Source organism: Pagrus pagrus (genome assembly GCF_965226575.1).
Source record: "Pagrus pagrus genome assembly, chromosome: 8".
NCBI lineage: Eukaryota > Metazoa > Chordata > Actinopteri > Spariformes > Sparidae > Pagrus > Pagrus pagrus.
The window spans coordinates 17,824,324-17,843,134 of NC_140192.1; the positions used below are offsets into that span (position 1 = coordinate 17,824,324).

Here is an 18,811-nt window from a genome sequence, read left to right on the forward strand (position 1 = left end):
CACTATTATATTCATCTATCTGTAATTTATTCCATTAACTTCTTTTAGGTTTATTCTGAAAGGTGCTGTACAAACAAAAGCGTGTTCCTCTTCTCCTTATCATTTTTTGCGCATTTTCTAGTCAATTTCATTTCATCTGTTCATGTCCCACACTGGACTGAATTTGTTTTGTTTTTTTGTCTTGCTCTGTTTTTTCTTTGTTTTGTGCTATTTGTTATTTTATGAAAATGAAATAAAGTCAATCATTATTAATATCACTGTTGTTTTTGATTTCTGCAGGAGCATGCATCAGTGATTTTGTGATATTAGTTATGATTTTCTTTACCAGTAAAATTTCTTATTGAGAAGTCTAAATTAAAATTCAGGCTGTTGTTAAAGGTGACCAGATTTGGCAGAGATCCAAACCTGCATGTTTAGACAGATCCAGTGGTAAACAGTGTCCACTTTCTACACCCAACCTGGAGCCTTTAGAAACATCTCTCTCTCCAATGGACCTCCACCTCTTGCCTTTTGAAATTTGAGCAATAATTTTTATGAGGCTCCTCGAGCAAAGCAGTACAGTGTGTCCACGATGCACTGCTTATGTCATATCTTGACCTATGAAAATAAACCTGGTGCTGGGCACAGTCATAATTTGACTTTAACTCTGGCAGTAGGACGCTGCTGACATCTGTTACACAAGGCCGCTGTGATGTCCTGCCAATAAGAGAGGCAGAGCTGCAGGATTCAGTGCCCCCTGTGAAGGTTTGACTGGATGTTTGGATAAGAATAGGCACTCTAATGTTGTTATTTCAACAGCTTTATCAAGCAATCAATCAATTAATCAATCACTCAATCAATCAAACTTTACTTATACAGCACATTTCAAACAACTCAAAAGCAATTCAATGTGCTTTACAGGTGACTGAAAAAAACAAGGTATATTAAGAAAACAATAATGGTGCAATAAAATTAACAGTTAAAAAATATACGATAAAGAATAAAATATTTTAAAAAAGCAATAAAATAAAATATTGCATGTAAAAGTATGTTGAAAAAAGGTTAATAAGAGTATACTACTACTACTACTAATAATAATAATACAAATAATAATAATAATAATAATAATAGCAACAAGTAAAATGTAAATGAAAATCTATATAAACTATGGATAAAAAGTATATAGGGTTATGATAAAAACAAAATAAATTAAAATAAGTATAAATAGAGCATAAAAATATAAGACACTACATATAAGCCAGACAGCTTAAGTATACATTGAATAACTTTAGTACCTTATTATAGTAATAATACTGAGCCAATTTTCTAATTTTAAATTGATTTCGATCTTTATTTATCTATTTTTCTGACACTGGTGACATTAGTGGTGACCTTCTGGCACATGTGCCGCCAAACAACCCCCGTGTCTGCCTCTGCCACAGTTTGAACAAAAGGAAAGACGGGATTGGTCATTCTTTCAAGGGTTGGATAAAACGAGCACCATGATTGGTTGGCCGTTCTCAATTTTTTTTTTTGGCAAGAGAGGGCGGGACCGAGTCAAGCCCGTCAATGGGCGCCCTCTGTGATTGGTCAGTAGTAAAAAAGGACGTACATGCTGCCGGCGGGACCGCCTGTACAGCCAATGACGTCGCGCTGTTCCGGGAAGGGGCGTGGCCTCTTGTCATTCTTTAGAAGCCGGCGTTTCCTTACCGGCATTTCAGTATCGCCCCGTGAAGGAGACGCACAGAGTTGTGCTATTTATTTATATATTGTAGTTTCTTTTAAATTATTGTGAACCAAACATGCTCGGCCTGTGCCTTTACGTCCCTGTGTCTAACTCGGACCCCATTGAAGTGGAATATTTTGAGTCTAACGGACTGCCGTCGGAGCTGAAGTCTCTCTTTAACAAATTGAGCGTGTTCCTGCCATCCCAGGAGTTCTCGACTTACCAAAAGTGGCGAAAGGTAAGGAATAAAAATACTTAATGTAAACTCTTAATGCTTTGTATGTCACCGCACAGACTGTTTAGCATCAACAATCACCTAACTGTGTCAATCCCATTACTTTGACCGCCACTAAAATCCTTTCTTACCGGGCGCCGTAAGAATTAGCACGGGGTTGTAAAAAGCCTTACGACTAGGCCGCTTACCGGCTTCCAGAGAAGTCGCCACGAGAGCAACTTTATTTCAGTTTTAGTGGGTAAACATTGCTATTATTGTTGATACACTGTTAACGTAACATTATTGTCTTTAAAGGTAATATAGCTGATATTTGTCCGTCCATTTAAACTACTTTCTGTTAACTGAATGGGCGCGGGCACCGGCACAGGGAAAATCCACCCTAAAAAGGAATTTGTGCCATGCTAGGCTATTTGAGTTAATTTCGAAAGTAAGGAAAATGTTCAAAATCACCCGCTTCTTCTCCGAAAGTGAAAGGAGACAGTTCATATACGACGAATCAATGCATGAAAAATTACAATAATAAAAGGTAAAAAATATCTAAAAATGTAGTATTTATTTTATAAAGTTGTGAAATTCAGACAAGACTCATTACTTTGCGCAGACAGTGCATGTTGCATTTTTATTTCCTCTCAGGATCGTTTAAGTCTTAGCTTGTTGTTCACACATGCATCTTGCTGAAACCAGAAAACTGGCGAAGTGAACCTTGATTTTTGTGCTGAAAGATTGACCTGGGCTGTGACTCATGCTCCTTCTGCAACCAACTGGACAATGTTGTCCTGTTAGGGGTTTTTATTATTTGCACTCAGCTGAAGTCCACATTAATGCTCATGAACTGATGGCAGTGCAATGATATTCAGCATTTTGCTGTTAACTTCTAAGTTAGCATCTTATGCTTCCAGCAAAGCCAGCTGCCCCATTTGTTGTCAATACAGCAGCTGCAACAGTTCGCTCTCTGGGAAATGCAAACTTTTATTTCAAGTACACAAACACTGACCAAACCTGTTTCTGACTACAGAAATGGCATTATATAATAAAATGATGTCCTTTTGACCATGTTACGGGTCACATTTATGCACCCATGCAGCTAGTTCAGTCTGTGCTGCAGGTGCAAGCAGAAGTGTATCATTACTGGCTGACAGTCATATGCCTGCACTGTTGGCAGTGGGTCAGGTGTCAGTGCTGGATAGCAGGCTGGAGGACTGCCGGTGTCCTCGTCTCATTTTAGCTCAGGTGGTATGAGCTTAGACTGGATTAAAGCAGTTGGCGGGGCGAACTGCAGTTGAGGTCAAAGATAGACCTGAGTGTTACTACCTAATACCCCCCACACACACTCCCCGGTTCTGCAGAAATGGACGTCATCCCAGTCATTCAAGACTGCCAAGAGCGCGGTGGCTTAGCAAATTGGTCGTGATGCTGTCCAGTGGGGTCATGAAACACAAGCCAGGGCAACTTCTAAGTCTCCAGTTTCGACTGTGGATTCAGCAAAGGGACATAGAGTACATTTCATAACTTGCTGTACCTGTTTCATAAACCACTGCTAAATTGTGTCAGAACAGACAACTCCTCTGCACGCCACTGTAAATTGTCATCTGCTGTTAACACTGTTTATCCTTGAAACTATTTAAAATGATGTGACACCACACTATATGTGCATCTTTGAGTCAATGAAATGTCGTTCTTTGTTCTACATCTGACATTGACTCAATGCCTGTATTCATTGCAGAAAACCTTAAAAGGGGAAGAAAATGGGTCAGACGGACAGCTGGACTTTGAGGAGTTTGTTCACTATCTGCAAGACTATGAGAAAGACCTGAAGCTTGTGGTGAAAAGCATCGACAGGAAGAATGCAGGTATGACACTGAGGTTTTCGTTTTGTTTCAGATGTGTCGTGCTTGCTTGGTTTCATTTCTCACCTAGTCAGTAGTTCACCCACAGTAAAAGAGTTGATCTTAAAACTTGTCTTTGTTTCCTTTCAAGGTCGTGTTGATCCTAAGGAGTTCATGCAGTCTCTTCAGGACCTCGGTGTGCATATTTCCCCACAGCATGCGCAAAAAGCCCTTAAGAGGTAATTTCACTCATCCATTTAATCCACTGCAACCTTGGATTGTTTAATTAAGGGGCTCAGTATCTTACTTTTGTTCTCTTTTTTTAAAGCATGGATAAGAATGGAATGATAACTATCAGCAGTAAAGACTGGAGCAACTACCCCATGGTTGAGAAGACGGAGAACATTCCTGAGATCATCCTGTACTGGAAACACTCCACGGTTAGTTCAGCACTGCACTGAAACCACGATTATTGCCTTGAAAGGAACACATGTAGAGACAGCTGAGCTGTAACAATACAGCTCTTTCACTACCAGAACCTTAATAGGGAAGATGTGAATCATTGGTTCGACAAATCTGAATTAATGTGGAAAGAGCGAAAAGAAACATTGTTGGTGTTACGTAAATTGTCAGATGTCCTTATTTCACACAGTCTCAGAGCAGATAGTGGTATCAGGGTATCTGAGAATTGTATCACTTGGACTGAAGCTAATCAAAGTGCATGGGGCATTGCACCTTTGTCCTGACTGGAAAGCAGGTCAATTGAAGAACAATTCCCTGAAGGGCTACATCAGCTCAAGTTGTGCGTCAGCAATTAAGCTCTATTAGGCTATGAAAGGACCCGTGGTCCCATTCCAGAAGGATTATGTTGGCAGGATTTGTCGATTTGTCTCTCTGTTATGTAAAAGGGAGCAGCGGTCAATCAGAGCAGGTGGAGACTGAGGCAATATAGCACAGCTCTTGCTGGAGGACTGTGTGATCTTGGGGGGTGTTCAAGTTATTCCAATGCTGTGCCATCTAATGAGTCCAGTAGCCTCGACTTTACGCCGAGGAGACACTGACAGGCTGACCCAAGGCCAAGAATAGAGTTGGAGTACCCCTCTGGGAGGCCAAGCAAAACGCAGCCAGATGACTGATGAAACATGAGCTGCTGGGTCATCCGAGTTTTTAAAAAAAAAATCTGATGTTTAATGCTCTGTGTGGTCACATGTTAGGCCACACAGCACAACCTGAAACTTACTACCAGCTATTTTTGGCTGGTGGGCAAAGAATCAAAATAAGTCTTCTCAGAATGAGGTGCAAAACAAACTGCAAAATGTCTCGTTGAAAGATAATTGCCATTCAGCTCAGTGAGGAAAAACTTAGATTTCTATTTTTATGATATTAATTATGCATTTGTTTTTCTTTTTTCAAGCTTTTAAAATTCTGACTCCTGTTAAAGGTGACCAGAGTTGGCAGAGATCCAAAACTGCAGGTTCAGACAGATCCAGTGTTAACCCATGTCCCTGCTCTTCTCCTGACCTAAATCATCTTGTCTCCTTATGGACATGCACCTTCTGCCCTTAGAAATTTGAGCTTAAAGTTTAATAAGGCAAAGCTGTGCAGTGTGCTGATAATTGACCATTGAGATCAATTCAATATTGACCTATACTGTTTAGTCTGTAAAAAAAAAAAAACCTGGTCGGACAGTCGGTTTGACCATTACTGTGACAGGGGGGCCTGGTGACGCATGTTTGCCTGCCACACAAGGCCGCTGTCATGTGCTGTGACAAGAAACCTGTTCAGAACGGTACACGTACAGCAGTATTCAGTGCTACATGTGAAGGTTTTTAACTGGCTAACTGGATGTTTGGATAATATAGGTTCTCTGACCGCAGCTGGTGACAGTGAAGATGAACAAACAAAAACAAAATAGAAATGGTTTTACTAAAAACATTTTTAAGTTGTCCACATGACCTGAAAACACTGACCTCTTCTATACTTTGTCATGTCTTCCTGAAGTGAAAAGTTATTTCAAGATCTACTGTGTTCCTAACAATAATGTCTCTGTCCCTGGCAGATATTTGATGTGGGTGAGAACCTGATGGTGCCTGATGAGTTCACCATAGAGGAGAAGCAGACTGGGATGTGGTGGAGGCACCTGGTCGCAGGTGGAGGAGCTGGAGCTGTTTCAAGGACCGTCACTGCCCCCCTGGACAGACTCAAAGTCATGATGCAGGTAATTGAGCTTGATTTAAATAAAAGTTTTACTTAAAATGAAAAATGGCACTGACATGGGGGAAAGTATGTAAAATATGACTTGAATTTCCAGGTCTTGGGGAGTTTGGGAACTGGACAGTGTGTTGAGGAAGTCATGGAAACTCTTATCTTACTCACTATTTGCAAGGGTGGTGGGTTATGTGACCCACTTTTTCAGCTGTTTTGCTTTGTGACCCCTCCATAATGCACATCATGCTAAAACATAACAAACTCTGAAGTAGAGTCCAGAGATTTAAACTAAAAAAATAAAACTTTGGATAAGGGGATGTTAATGAGACTCGCCTTGAGGCGACCATGCAAGTGGCACAATCAGTTGGTCATGAAGAAACTTGGAATAAATTGCTCAAGATCACGTTGCATAACAGTCATAAACAAGTTAATGTTTAATAGACAGTGTGTAAGAGCGCGGGGCTGTAGTCCAGGGACTGGTGATGTGTCAAAGCCGAGCTATACCACCGACCAATGATGGCTAACATTCGAGCGTCACACCCTCTGCCGTGTAATCCTCACCGTCATCAATGAGATGAAGGTCTAACTGTTCACAATCAGGATGTGTGTCAGTGGCCCCGATTTGCGTCAGTTGCTAGGTGGAAGGTCAACTTTGAAACAATCTTGTTGACTTTGAGCCCCATCGATTAGGAGTTATATGCTTTAGTTGTTTTCCCATCAAATAATTAAATAAACCCAATTGGGCTCGTTTTTGGGTCCGAAGACATCTTGGCCTACAGCCAGAAAAATCAAGTCAGATTTCCAAATCGTAGTAGTTTGTCCCCTGCCAATGTAGACACAAGTTTAGAGCTGCTCATGGTCAAACATTGATTATATTTAATTGATTTCTTCTTCCTTGTCAGGTTTATGGATCCCGGACCAACAACATGTGCATCATGTCCGGGCTGATGCAGATGATCAAAGAGGGTGGTACGAGGTCATTGTGGCGAGGCAACGGTGTGAACATTATCAAAATTGCCCCTGAGTCGGCCCTCAAGTTCATGGCATATGAGCAGGTATGACACGTCACTCATTCTGTTAACTGTAACTGTGATGCTCTGTTTTCTTGATGAACATTCACTAATCTATTTTCTTTCTCGGCTTCTCCAGATTAAACGTTTAATTGGCAGTGATAAGGAGACTCTGAGCATCTTGGAGCGTTTGGTTGCCGGGTCTCTGGCTGGAGTGATCGCCCAGAGCACAATCTACCCCATGGAGGTGATTATCGCTACAGATTAAAGAGGCATTAAGAAACCTTATTCATGACTTGAAGCATTGCAGTGAAATGAAACATTTTTCTTCACTGAATCTGTCCCCAGGTCCTGAAAACTCGTCTTGCTCTGAGGAAGACCGGGCAGTACACCGGTATCTCAGACTGTGCCAAGCAGATTTTCAGGAGGGAAGGACTTGGAGCATTTTATAAAGGCTACGTCCCCAACATGCTGGGTATCATCCCTTATGCAGGCATCGACCTGGCAGTGTACGAGGTGAGCAGTCACTACTACACAGACCGTTATCCTGTAAAACCTCTGTGGTGTTATTTTTACATTAGTAAGTAGTCCGTCTGTGATTCCATTTCATCAGCCTGCTAAAAAAAACTCGGCACATACCATTCTTCATACCTCAACCTCTAATCAGAACAACAATGTTAATCTTTTCAGCTAAAAACTCACTATGTTTAAAGTTTTACTTGCTTTTTAACTCTACACACTGATAAAGCAAACACCTTTTATATTAGGAAAGAAAGGAGGGAGTATTGTTCAGGTGGCATTGGGGAAAAAGCTAAGAGTTTGTGAAATATCTTACCTCACCGCTTTAAAAATGGCACCAAACACGTCTTGGTTGCGTAACAGACTGAATGACCAAATTATGTAATACTGAGGGGAAAAAAACACAACATAGTTCAGAGAATTAGTTTTTAATGTCATACGTTTCCCCCCCTCAGACACTGAAGAACAGCTACCTGCAGAAGTACGGCACCAACAGCACTGACCCCGGCGTGGTTGTCCTGCTGGCCTGCGGCACCGTGTCGAGCACCTGCGGTCAGCTTGCCAGTTATCCTCTGGCTCTGGTTCGCACCCGCATGCAAGCACAAGGTGAGGCCTCACACCTCTGATCCTTTTTGTCTGCATTAATAAGACTACTGTACAGTATGGGATGAATGGTTGAACACAGATACTAAATTAGCTGATGCCGACAATAAATTGTCTAGATATCTGGTGGCTTCTCAGAAAATTGTCGTATTCTCAGGGTGAAAAAACACCAAATGTTTTTAGATCAACACAGTGCACATCGAGTGCACATTGAGTCATCTTAGGGGAGTAGAGGCTCCTCAAAGGACCACACCTGTTTTTTATGCTTCTGTGGAAAGGGAGGATATGTCCATAACTGTGATTAGGGACATTCCTGTCAAAGGCAGATCATAATTCAGTAATTGTACTGGCCTGATAAAAGTAACACAGAAGTTGTAAACAAGAGGGTTAAACTTTGGGCTGCGAATTATGTTGTTTTTATGATTGATTATTTACTTCTGTCTAAACTGATGAAAAGCAATCGATTCTCACACTCGAGAACCAGAAACTTTTTTACATTTGTCGCATCAAAAAGACTTAAATGACAAACTGATATTAAAATGGGCGACAATCAATTAATCTTTACGATCAAGAGAATTTTTTTCCCTTTTTTGAAAAAAGTTACAAATAAGAGCTTGTACACCATCTCAATGTAACCTGTTTTTTTATATTTCTTTACAGCTGCGACAGAGGGCAGCCAGCAGGTGACGATGTCTGGTCTCTTCAGGCAAATCCTGCAGAATGAGGGCCCCACAGGGCTCTACAGAGGCCTGGCCCCCAACTTCCTCAAGGTCATCCCTGCAGTCAGCATCAGCTACGTTGTGTACGAGCACCTGAAGACACAGCTGGGAGTGACATCACGCTGATACTCACCCTCTCATTGTCACATGAGCAAGAATGTGACAAATGACCCTCATCCCTTCAAACCCAAACAACCCAGAACTACCACCCCCCACCCCCTCTCTCCCAGGGTTAATGCTAGGGAATCCCAGGGACCCTTTGGTCCCTCTGCGGGTTCGTGGAGTCATCTCATTCTGTGAATGTCAGCTGACGAAAGACGAGAAAGGACACTGAACGTTGGAAAAGCCAAGGTGGAGGATATGGACTCTGTGAGCTCAGGTTGCCAGGATTGTGACTGCTGCTATTTATGTTTTAAACGAGTTGTGTTGAGAGAGAAATGTAAGCGTCTATAAATCAACGACCAAATGTTTTTTGCTCTTGCCGTTATTTCGTGTTATGTTGCCTGAGCAAACGTCCTTTTGTTCATGTTAGTGTGACATTTCAAGCTTTTGTCAGCCAGTAAAACATGCTTGTTAAGTTAATTCTACTTAAAACACTCTTACAGAATACTTTTACATGGCAGATATAGCATTAATGAGTTATTTGAGAAGTCTTACTCTTTACCAGTTCTGCCTGTAGGAAGAAATTATTGTGTTCCTAAGTGAGAGGATTTTGCACATGTGAGTTTGAGCTCTCTCAACCCCTGCCCTGAATGAATGACTATGGAGTATTTATTTCCATCCATCCTGTATTTATTGTTTTTATTGTCTAGATAAGAGAGGAGGTATAATTTTGCATGTGTCAACTGTGCAACTTAATTTAAAATGCAGTCTGAGTATATTCAGGTAGGGAAACTGTAACCAAGCAACAGCCTTAACACGTGGCTATCAAACACTAAATGTAGTTGTCTGGTGAAATGTTGAAAGGAGAGTTGGACTGCCATTGCAAACCGCTTCAGATTATGTCTGTTAATGTGTGGGACAGGTATAAATGTCTTAATGTTCACCTCAGGTTGAAGGACAGAGTATTTAATTAAGAGAGCACACATGGTTTGTTTTTGTTGTGTGTTTTTTTTCATTTCACAACATTTATACTCTGGGAAAAACAAGGGCTTTGAAAAGATCGGCGACAATGCACTTTAATCAATGCTGGAAGGGCCTTTTGAATGTCAATTCAGGTATTAAGATTTAATTCTTTTGTAAAGAAATGAGTTTTAGTATTGTTTTAATGGACCATTTTGATGCAAATAAATGCAACTACTTGTAATGTCGAGTCTGAGATTTCTTTCTTTTGTAGAGAATTAAGTCTCTGAAAGAGATGTGAGATTTTTTCACTGTCACTTTCATGTACCAGAGGAGTCGGCTGGTGTCGGTTTAGCTTTCTAATCTGTACTGAAAGTTTTGAAATATGAATGTTGGTTTAAGGAAATACCATATTTTTCCCACCTACAGGTCCAGAGGCATTGCATGTGACCAAGAAAGAAGTAGATTAAGACTGGGGTTTTTTAAAATTTGTCCAGGGTTTTTTTTCCTTGTATGTGGAACTAGTTGTTATTCAATGAAGGCAGAAACTGATGATCTCATTTGGGTGACACTTACTTATGGTATTTAACAATCACAAGTTTCTGACTTGTAAAGCTTCCATGTGAATAACAGAGTCATAATCACTGGAACTAGAATGATAAATCTGCTGATAGCTTATTGCAGATATGATTATTGGTTGATGAGTAACAATAATCTGTAATACAGATATGTCGAACTAGGCTTAAGGTAATTTTGAAACCGTATCTATATTGCAGAGTTTGTTCACCAGCGAGAACTGACAAGTTTATTTTTCAACTGTAAAAGGTCCGACTCGGTGCATAACTTCAGTCGATGACAGTATTGGTCTCAGTGCCTGAAAACCAAGCAAATGTGGATGACCTGTGTCAGCCAAACAATGTCCAACTGAATTAAATCCACATTTAACTTGTACAGTGTTACAGTGTAAATGCACAGAATTCACTTCCTAACAACAATCTTAAAGGAGTGAATGTTGGCCAGTTAACACAGGAATCTTCTCTTTATCTTTATCTCTTTATTATTGTCTCTATTTTTTGAGACTTACTCTTGTGGTGCTACTTATTTCCCTCTGTACTGCTAAGTTGCCTGTCAATTTCTCCCAAGGGGGATCAATAAACAAACATCTTATCTTATTCTTAATTCAACCGTCCATCCCACATAACATGAACACAGATTGGCTACTGAGGAATTGGTTTGTAATAAAGGTTTATTGGCAGAGCTGCATTTAGAAGACTCATTTCACCTAAAGTTACAAAAAGCCAATTTTTTATATCTAAATTTTGGTTTACTGTATCTGCAGAGACTCAAACACAATGGTGGTAAATATAATTTAGTTTCTGACATGCATAATTGAAATATTGCAATAAATAAAACAAATTCAACAACATTTTAAAGTAAAGGTGTCTCTTTTATTCTAGCTAATTCACAGAACCATTCATAGGGATTATTTCTCAAGTAGCAAGTATTAGAAAGTTTTTTGACACTTGAGTTATTTACTCTATGGGCTCACTTTTCTTCACCTTCATTGAACTGGGTTGGCAGACATTGCAGCCACAGACACTTGAAAGCCTGGATATATCAAACTCTCATGGATAGATACCAGCAGAGGTAAAAGAGAACTATGTTTCTATTTTTCATAACTTTGGTGAGGGGGGTGGGGGGATTTAGGAGTTATGTCTGAAAATAGAGTCTAAAAATGTTTTGCTTTAAACAAGTGAAACATTAATTTTCTGGTGAGAAATACCTCTTTCTGCCACATTAGCTGTTCCCAGAAGTTACAGGAAGTTTCTCAGGACAGGGAAGATGAAAAAATACAGCCTGACTCTGTACTTATAAATAAATTACAACAATAAAATGGCTGACTTATTAAATGGTGTTGTCAGGACCGACATTATTATCACCAAATATTCAGTACATTTGTACCATTATTTCGTGACCTTGAGAAGTTATTAGGACTGTTTTTTTTGTTTGTTTTTTACATTGTGGAGATTGTACACAGGTCTTGAGTTAATACAAGACAGATAACAGCGGATACTTTAACGGGATGTGACTGTACGCTTAATAGTAATCAGTGCAGCTATATTAATGTGGTTGACCTTGAATTACTCATTTTAAATGTCGTTTGACTTTTTCGCTTAGGGTTCAGTTCGTGTATTTTGTCCCACGCAGCCTCCCGTAGCAAAACAAGGAAGTGGCTGCACCGGGATGGACAAGAGAGAACCAGACAAACAAATCATGAAACTCACATTTACTACTGTAACTAGCTACATGACTGTTTTATAAATTCCACATTTATGTCCTAGCATAGTTAAAATGTATTTGATATTGTATGTATTTGTTTTATTTTCGTAACATTAGCCAAACTAGCTATGTTGAAATCGATGCTAAACAGTTAGCTAGCTAGTTAGCAGCGGTGCTTAGGAAAGATTATAATGGTGCAGAACATGTTCCGGACCGGGTTTCTGGTTCGGGCCACACACACACTGCTAACCTGGGTCATAACTCTGGTGCTGTTTCTGCACAACACTGGTAAGTTAATAAAATAATCGGACAGCTTTCTACTTGGGGAGGTTTTAATATCTGAAACCCCTGACAGCTGATCACATAGCGCCTAAAGCACACTTGGCTCCACCACGACAAGGGTAAATAGTAAAGTAGTAAGAGATTGGCTCGTTCCAGGACGACCTGTCCAGCTCCAGATTACCTGGCCCATGCAGGTCACCCCCTGTTCTTACTCAAACTCAGAATAAAACTCAAATACCTCTGCATGCACCTGAACTGGACACTACTCATGCTCCATGTTGTTAATCTGTAAATAAGTGCACAGAAAGAAAAGTTGGGGCATGCAAGCTATCACCTGTGTGTGCCTGTAACATGGAGCTTTTAAAGGGTTAGTATATGATTTAGTATTGCGCTTCAATACATCCTGATTTGTAAAAGCCTGACCAGTTTCTGGGGCCAATTCTTTCATAACAAATTATGATATTGAAATATGGGCCGACAATCAAATGTATCATATAAAATGACTGAAACAGTAAACTTTGCAGGGAATATAAGCATCTTTTTTTGCATTATAATCTTTTGAAAAGGTTTTCATATCGGCGCATATCACACAGCATATACACTGATACCGATATATCTGTAATGGGTCAATCGGCCAACCTATATATCAGTTGGGCTCTAATTTTTAATATCCAGAGTCTTTCATAAGATGCCATCAGGATTAATTTCCAGACTACCTTTTCCAGAAATCAGTGGCAGGTCCCTTTAATATGTTTATATGACAAAGCCTATCTTCCTGGTATTTGGTTATTGTAGCATTATCATGATACAGTTTTAGTGCTGTATATTCCTCGTCTGAAAGTCTATAATACAGTTGTATACAATTTTCTGAACTTGCGTGGGAGCAACAATTGTCATACCCAAAATATCATTGCCTCATTCGTGTCCAGTGTATGACAAAACACAGTTGGCTGGACTAGTTAATCTATATTGTGTGTGTTTGTGTGCAGATTTGCGAAAGTGCGAGGAGCGAGGGGAGCTGTTGCTGCCGGTTCTGTTCTTCCTCCTGGTCGTGCTGTCGGTGCTGTTATACTTTGCAGTTTCTTTAATGGACCCTGGCTTCGTTCTCACTGACACTGTTAAGGTGAGATTATCTAACAAAACCCACACAACAAAAACCAGGCAGAGACAGACTTAATGAAAGGTGAAAAGGTATTTTTGGCTTGTGTATTGCACTACAGCTGACTCTAGTTTTCCACCAGCATATAAATCACTTTGTGCTTTCATAATGCAACCAGATTTTGTCATCCTAGATCACTTTTTTAAATTCTATGTAAGTTATGGTCGCATGTGATGAGAAGAACGTGATTTTAAGTAAAAAGAAATAAAACAATGCAACAACATGATTTAGTCCTTTAAGTCAAGGTGACTTGACCTACGTAGATGGCATGTGCGTATGTGTGTGCCCACGTGTGACCCACATCAGTCTGTGTTTTGCAGGGTGTTCAGGGTTCACATGAGGAAATGGAGTCGATGATCCCTCAGACTTCGACCCCTCGGCTGCGGCGCTGCGGATACTGCCTGCTGCAGGTAACCAGCTGCTGCCAGCTGCCAACCTACGCTCGCTGTGTGCTCGTGTTTGTTAGTGACGTGTGTGATTTCTCAAGTTTGTTCAGTCACATATTTGTTCACTGTGGTGGAACATCTAGTTGCATGATGAGTCAGTACAGTCAGTCAGGCTGTAAAGGACATTAACGGAAATCTTTTTGAACATACTGCTTGTATTTACTGCTCCTTTCTTTCTATGTATTCTCTGAATTTAGATTTGTGCTTGTTCACATCATATTTTGCTTGTCAAAGGCACTAATGTTGGTTATAAAATGTAATTGCGTGCGATTTCAGGTTGCCAGGTGATGTTCTACTCTAAAATAAAAGCAGGGTTATTATTTTATTTATAGCTAGGAAACATAGTTAGGAATAGGCAAGCATTGATTTATGGCAAAAACTAAAATGAAAGAATCCTTTTTCATTTGTTAATACACCCATAACTTTCCTGCTACTTATCTGGGTCCATGTGTTGTTAAGGATTGTAGAATGAATCACCGTGACATCGTGGCAACAGCAACAGTTACTTCCTGGTAGAAAACTGGTCTTTGAACTGCACTGTGGAGACATGTGAAATCGGCACACTTTAATTGTGTTGTTATTTTCAGCTGTAATTATAAAATTTAAACATATATCGTAAAACACTGTGGTCCGCCCTTTCTGGCATTTCTGCTGTGCTTATTTTTAGCACTATGTAGCTTTGCTAGTGTCTTTGATAGGCTATCTAACTAACTGTGCTTCTTGGACCAAGACAATTAAATTGTATGCGTGATACAGGAGTTTTCCTCCCTGAAGTTATTGTAAACAAAAGTTGGGATTCGGGATGTGATATTAAAAAAGTTTTATATTTAATTTGTTGTAAGTCTGTAGAAACCCTGGTGTCTGCACAGGATGCGTTCAGGCACAGTACTGAGTGTAGGTCATCTGCATTTTGGCAGTGCTGTGTGTTCTGGGCACAGGGTGACCTACACAATAGTATTGTGCCTGAATGCATCCTATGCAGACACTGATGGAGTACTCAAGCTGCTGCTGTGCTGGTGATGTGCCTGCCACAATGTCAGTGTGTATTTTTTTTAAATATAACCAACGATGGCATCTATTTTAGTATAAGAAAGATGAAAGAGTGGTTTGAGTTTTCCCATTTAAAGTAGCCTCTCTCACTCTCTCTCTCTGTCTTTTTTTCCCCAAGCAGCAGCCAATGAGAGCGAAGCACTGTCAGACATGTAAACGCTGTGTTCGTCGCTTCGATCACCACTGCCCCTGGATCGAGAACTGCGTGGGGGAGAGGAACCATCGCTGGTTCATTGTCTACCTGCTGGTGCAGCTGCTCGCTCTGCTGTGGGCTCTTCACATCGCCCTGTACGTCTAGTACAAACTAACCTCTGTTTACATTTGATAAACTGGGGCTTTAATGTGTTGCACAAGTGGAATTCCAAAATTCAAGTGACCCTCGGTTTAGAAATCAATCCTACAGGCTCTAAGTTGAAGGACCTGAACTGAACTGTTAGAAAAATGACCCAGAATATAAACTTCACCACCGGTTATATAATCACTATTGTTAATTTTTCAGGTCTGGCATCTCGCACAGCATCACCTGGGAGCTGTGGTTCAGGGTGAACGCGTTCCTGTTGGCGGCGTTGGGCGTTGTCGGTGTGTTCTCTGTGGTGGTGGGGCTGCTGCTGGGCTGCCACCTCTACCTGGTCTCCATCAACTGCACCACCTGGGAGTTCATGTCACGTCACAGGATCTCATACCTGAAGAACTGCGAAGGCGAGGAGAACCCTTTTGACCGTGGCATCTTCTGCAACCTGTGGGATTTCTTCTGCATCTGCAGGACAGTGGTGTGGGAGCAATTGTACCACAGAACCACCCCAAATCCTGTCTGACTGATAACCAGGCAGCATGTCAGAATCTACATCAGGGTCAGACACTATTTTCAGGGAAAGAAATCATATTTCCTTAATGACTTTGGTGTAGGGCTTTCCCTGAATCAGGATATTCAGAGTTGTCTCACGTCCAACCGATGCATTAACTCCTTCTTTTGCGTCTGTTAGAAGAAAAAGATGTGAATTTATAGATATTTTCTGTTTTTATAAACACCCAACATTATTACCTCCGACGGCCATGTTATGTTTTCACTCATGTCCATTTTGTTTGTAAGTTGGTTTGTCAGCAGGATTTTCACAAAACTTGGATGGAGGTTGCGTCTCGGCCCAGAATAGACCCCATTAACTGTTGGTGCGGATCTGAATAAAGGGACAGATCCAGAAATGTTTTTCTAAACCTTCTTTAACATTGCAAGACAGGGTGTTTTTTAAGCATTTTTGTTAACTTCTCAGGGAATAATGCATCTTGATTTTAAAAAACATGGCATGTTTCGATGGCTGGTATCTATAAGTGAGTCCAGTGATTGAGACCCCAATGAGGAGTCACAAGATCAATTTGAAAAGTCTTGAAGTAGTCTTAATTTTTTGAATTATTTGCAAGTTAATTATTCAATAAATTTACTTCTCTAGGAAAAAAATATTATGTAAATAGAGCAAGGGCAGAGAATGACCCAGAAAATAAACTTCACCACCAGTTATATAATCACTATTGTGTATTTTTCAGGTCTGGTATCTCGCCCAGCGTCACCTGGGAGCTGTGGTTCAGGGTGAACGCGTTCCTGTTGGCGGCGTCTGGTGTTGTGGGTGTTTTGTCTGTGGTGGTGGGGCTGCCCATGTACAGTAGTTAATCAAGGTCTGAAAGAGGAATGTAGACCATGACAACTATCACAAAATCTATCGCCAGAGCAACAATTACCAGACTTGTGACCAGAGAGATAATCTTGATGATGTAACTCCAGCATGTCTTCCAGTTGTTGAAACTGCCTCAGATGTCATGCTGATAATCCTCCTGAGTGAGACGCCGCCATTTTTATACAGATTTACTAAAAGTAAACAAGCTGGCGTGAGCTATCAAAACACCCTTTAGCATACCTTTATACATGAACTATAAAGACATTTTTTTTCCTTCTTTTTGCTAGAGGTGGGCACACTGGCCAAATACCCACACAACTAATTCCCATTAGCCTCAGGTGTTTAATGCTAATTCACAATTGTTAGTAAGCTAACAAAGTAAACTATCATACTGACTAACATGGACAACAAGGTAAACATATTCCTGCCAAACGTCAGCATGTTGGCATTATGTTTGTGAGCATGTTAGCGCGCTAACTGTGGCCTTTAGCTTAAAGCACCGAAATGCTCAAAGAGCTGCTAGCATGGCCGTAGTCAAAGTAGTCCAGATTTGTTTGTGCGGGTGGTTTGACCGTGTCATACTCTCCCGGTGCGTGTTTCCCTTTACAGTTTGACAGAATAGAATTGTAGTTAATTATTTCCTGCCTGATTGAAACTTCTGATTGAAAATACTTTTTTTCCTCAGGTCTGGTCACCACTTTCTCTTCTGCAGATGTTTCTGTTGTTGCCTTGTGACAGTGTGGTGACCCCACGCTGTAACACTGACTGCCTTTATGTCTTTTGAAATGAATGTCTTGTGCCTTTGGTTTAATATAACTTGTATATTAATGTAAGTAATAATTTTTACTGTTATTATTAATTAATTTAACTACGAGAACACTGAGAGCCAAATATTTTACATTTTTTTACTGTATTTGTTCTGTTTGTATTTATTGACAACAAGATTACATTAAAACACTGATGATATGCATTTTGTTTATAGAGTACATCTGTACAGACTGACATTCCTAGTCAGGATGCTTCACATACATACATAAATACAGTACTGACACACAAGTAACATGTAATATTCAGCAGCATAAACTTAAAGTGCTACAGCAGCTAAATCAACACTGGCTTGCTGTCCAGTTACATTTTACTTATTCAGCTGAGAACCTCGTCCAAAGCATTACAGGGACACTTCGGCCATGAGTGGACATACAGGCCTTCAGGAGAGTGAAACTTATAACTTTTCAGTTTCAGGACAGTAGTCTGATTTGTTTGAAGAGTAACTTAACACCCCATTACAGCTTGAACACACCTCCTTCAAATATTTTAAAAACGCCTCACAACTCTGACAGATAATTTTTCCTTTACATATGGAAGTAAATAAATGACAAAAGAACTACGTGAGCACTAAAACTCTGCAAGATAACATTTGAGATCTCTTAAGAGCAGAATCATTTTTTTTTACCTTGAGTCCAACAAGTTTTGAGCTACCTGGCTTCTCTCACTCACAACAAATTGACAAACATTTAAGGAGTAACAGTTACGGTCCAGTGACTGAGGCCCCAATGAGAAGTCACAAGATCAATTTGAAGTCTTGAAGAAAAAGTTGTAATTTTTAGAATCATTTGCAAGTTAATTATTCAATAATTTTACTTCTCTATGATAAAAATGTTATGTAAATAGGGCAAGGGCGGAGAATAACCCTAAAAATAAACATCAACAGCAGTTGTATAACCACTATTGTGTATTTTTCAGGTCTGGCATCCCGTCCAGCGTCACCTGGGAGCTGTGCTTCAGGGTGAACACGTTCCTGTTGGCGGCGTTGCCACCTCTACCTGGTCTCCATCAGACCAGACTGCAAAAGCAGCATTACACACATCTGTTTTTATAATGGTGATCTACTGGGAAAACACTTTTTGGGCTGCGGGGGATATTTTTTCACACTACAGGGAGTGGCCACTGAGACAAATTAGCAGCTAGTCTGTGTGGTGGTGATGCATCCAGCCCTCCTAATATATCCGTAATGTTTCTCATCATAACCCCAACATCTGT

General features: G+C 40.3%; 2 protein-coding genes across 3 annotated transcripts; both read left to right on the forward strand.

The window, feature by feature from the left end:
• The first annotated feature begins 1,693 nt into the window (after window positions 1-1,693).
• Window positions 1,694-10,131, forward strand: slc25a25a (solute carrier family 25 member 25a). The gene is made up of 10 exons (XM_084359026.1): window positions 1,694-1,943; window positions 3,664-3,790; window positions 3,918-4,005; window positions 4,095-4,206; window positions 5,826-5,984; window positions 6,877-7,029; window positions 7,124-7,231; window positions 7,333-7,500; window positions 7,959-8,109; window positions 8,767-10,131. Exons 1-10 carry the CDS (start codon window positions 1,782-1,784, stop codon window positions 8,949-8,951), a joined length of 1,413 nt encoding a protein of 470 aa, XP_084215152.1. The 5' UTR covers window positions 1,694-1,781; the 3' UTR covers window positions 8,952-10,131.
• A 1,982-nt stretch (window positions 10,132-12,113) lies between these two features.
• On the forward strand, window positions 12,114-17,737 carry zdhhc12a (zDHHC palmitoyltransferase 12a). 2 transcript variants are annotated; one of them, XM_084360290.1, is made up of 5 exons: window positions 12,114-12,455; window positions 13,439-13,572; window positions 13,929-14,018; window positions 15,223-15,392; window positions 15,604-17,737. In XM_084360290.1, the coding sequence occupies exons 1-5, from the start codon at window positions 12,359-12,361 to the stop codon at window positions 15,917-15,919; spliced, it is 807 nt and encodes a 268-aa protein (XP_084216416.1). In that variant the 5' UTR covers window positions 12,114-12,358; the 3' UTR covers window positions 15,920-17,737. The 2 variants fall into 2 exon arrangements, with proteins under 2 accessions (XP_084216416.1, XP_084216417.1); XM_084360291.1 differs by having other exon boundaries at window positions 15,226-15,392.
• The last annotated feature ends 1,074 nt before the right edge of the window (window positions 17,738-18,811 follow it).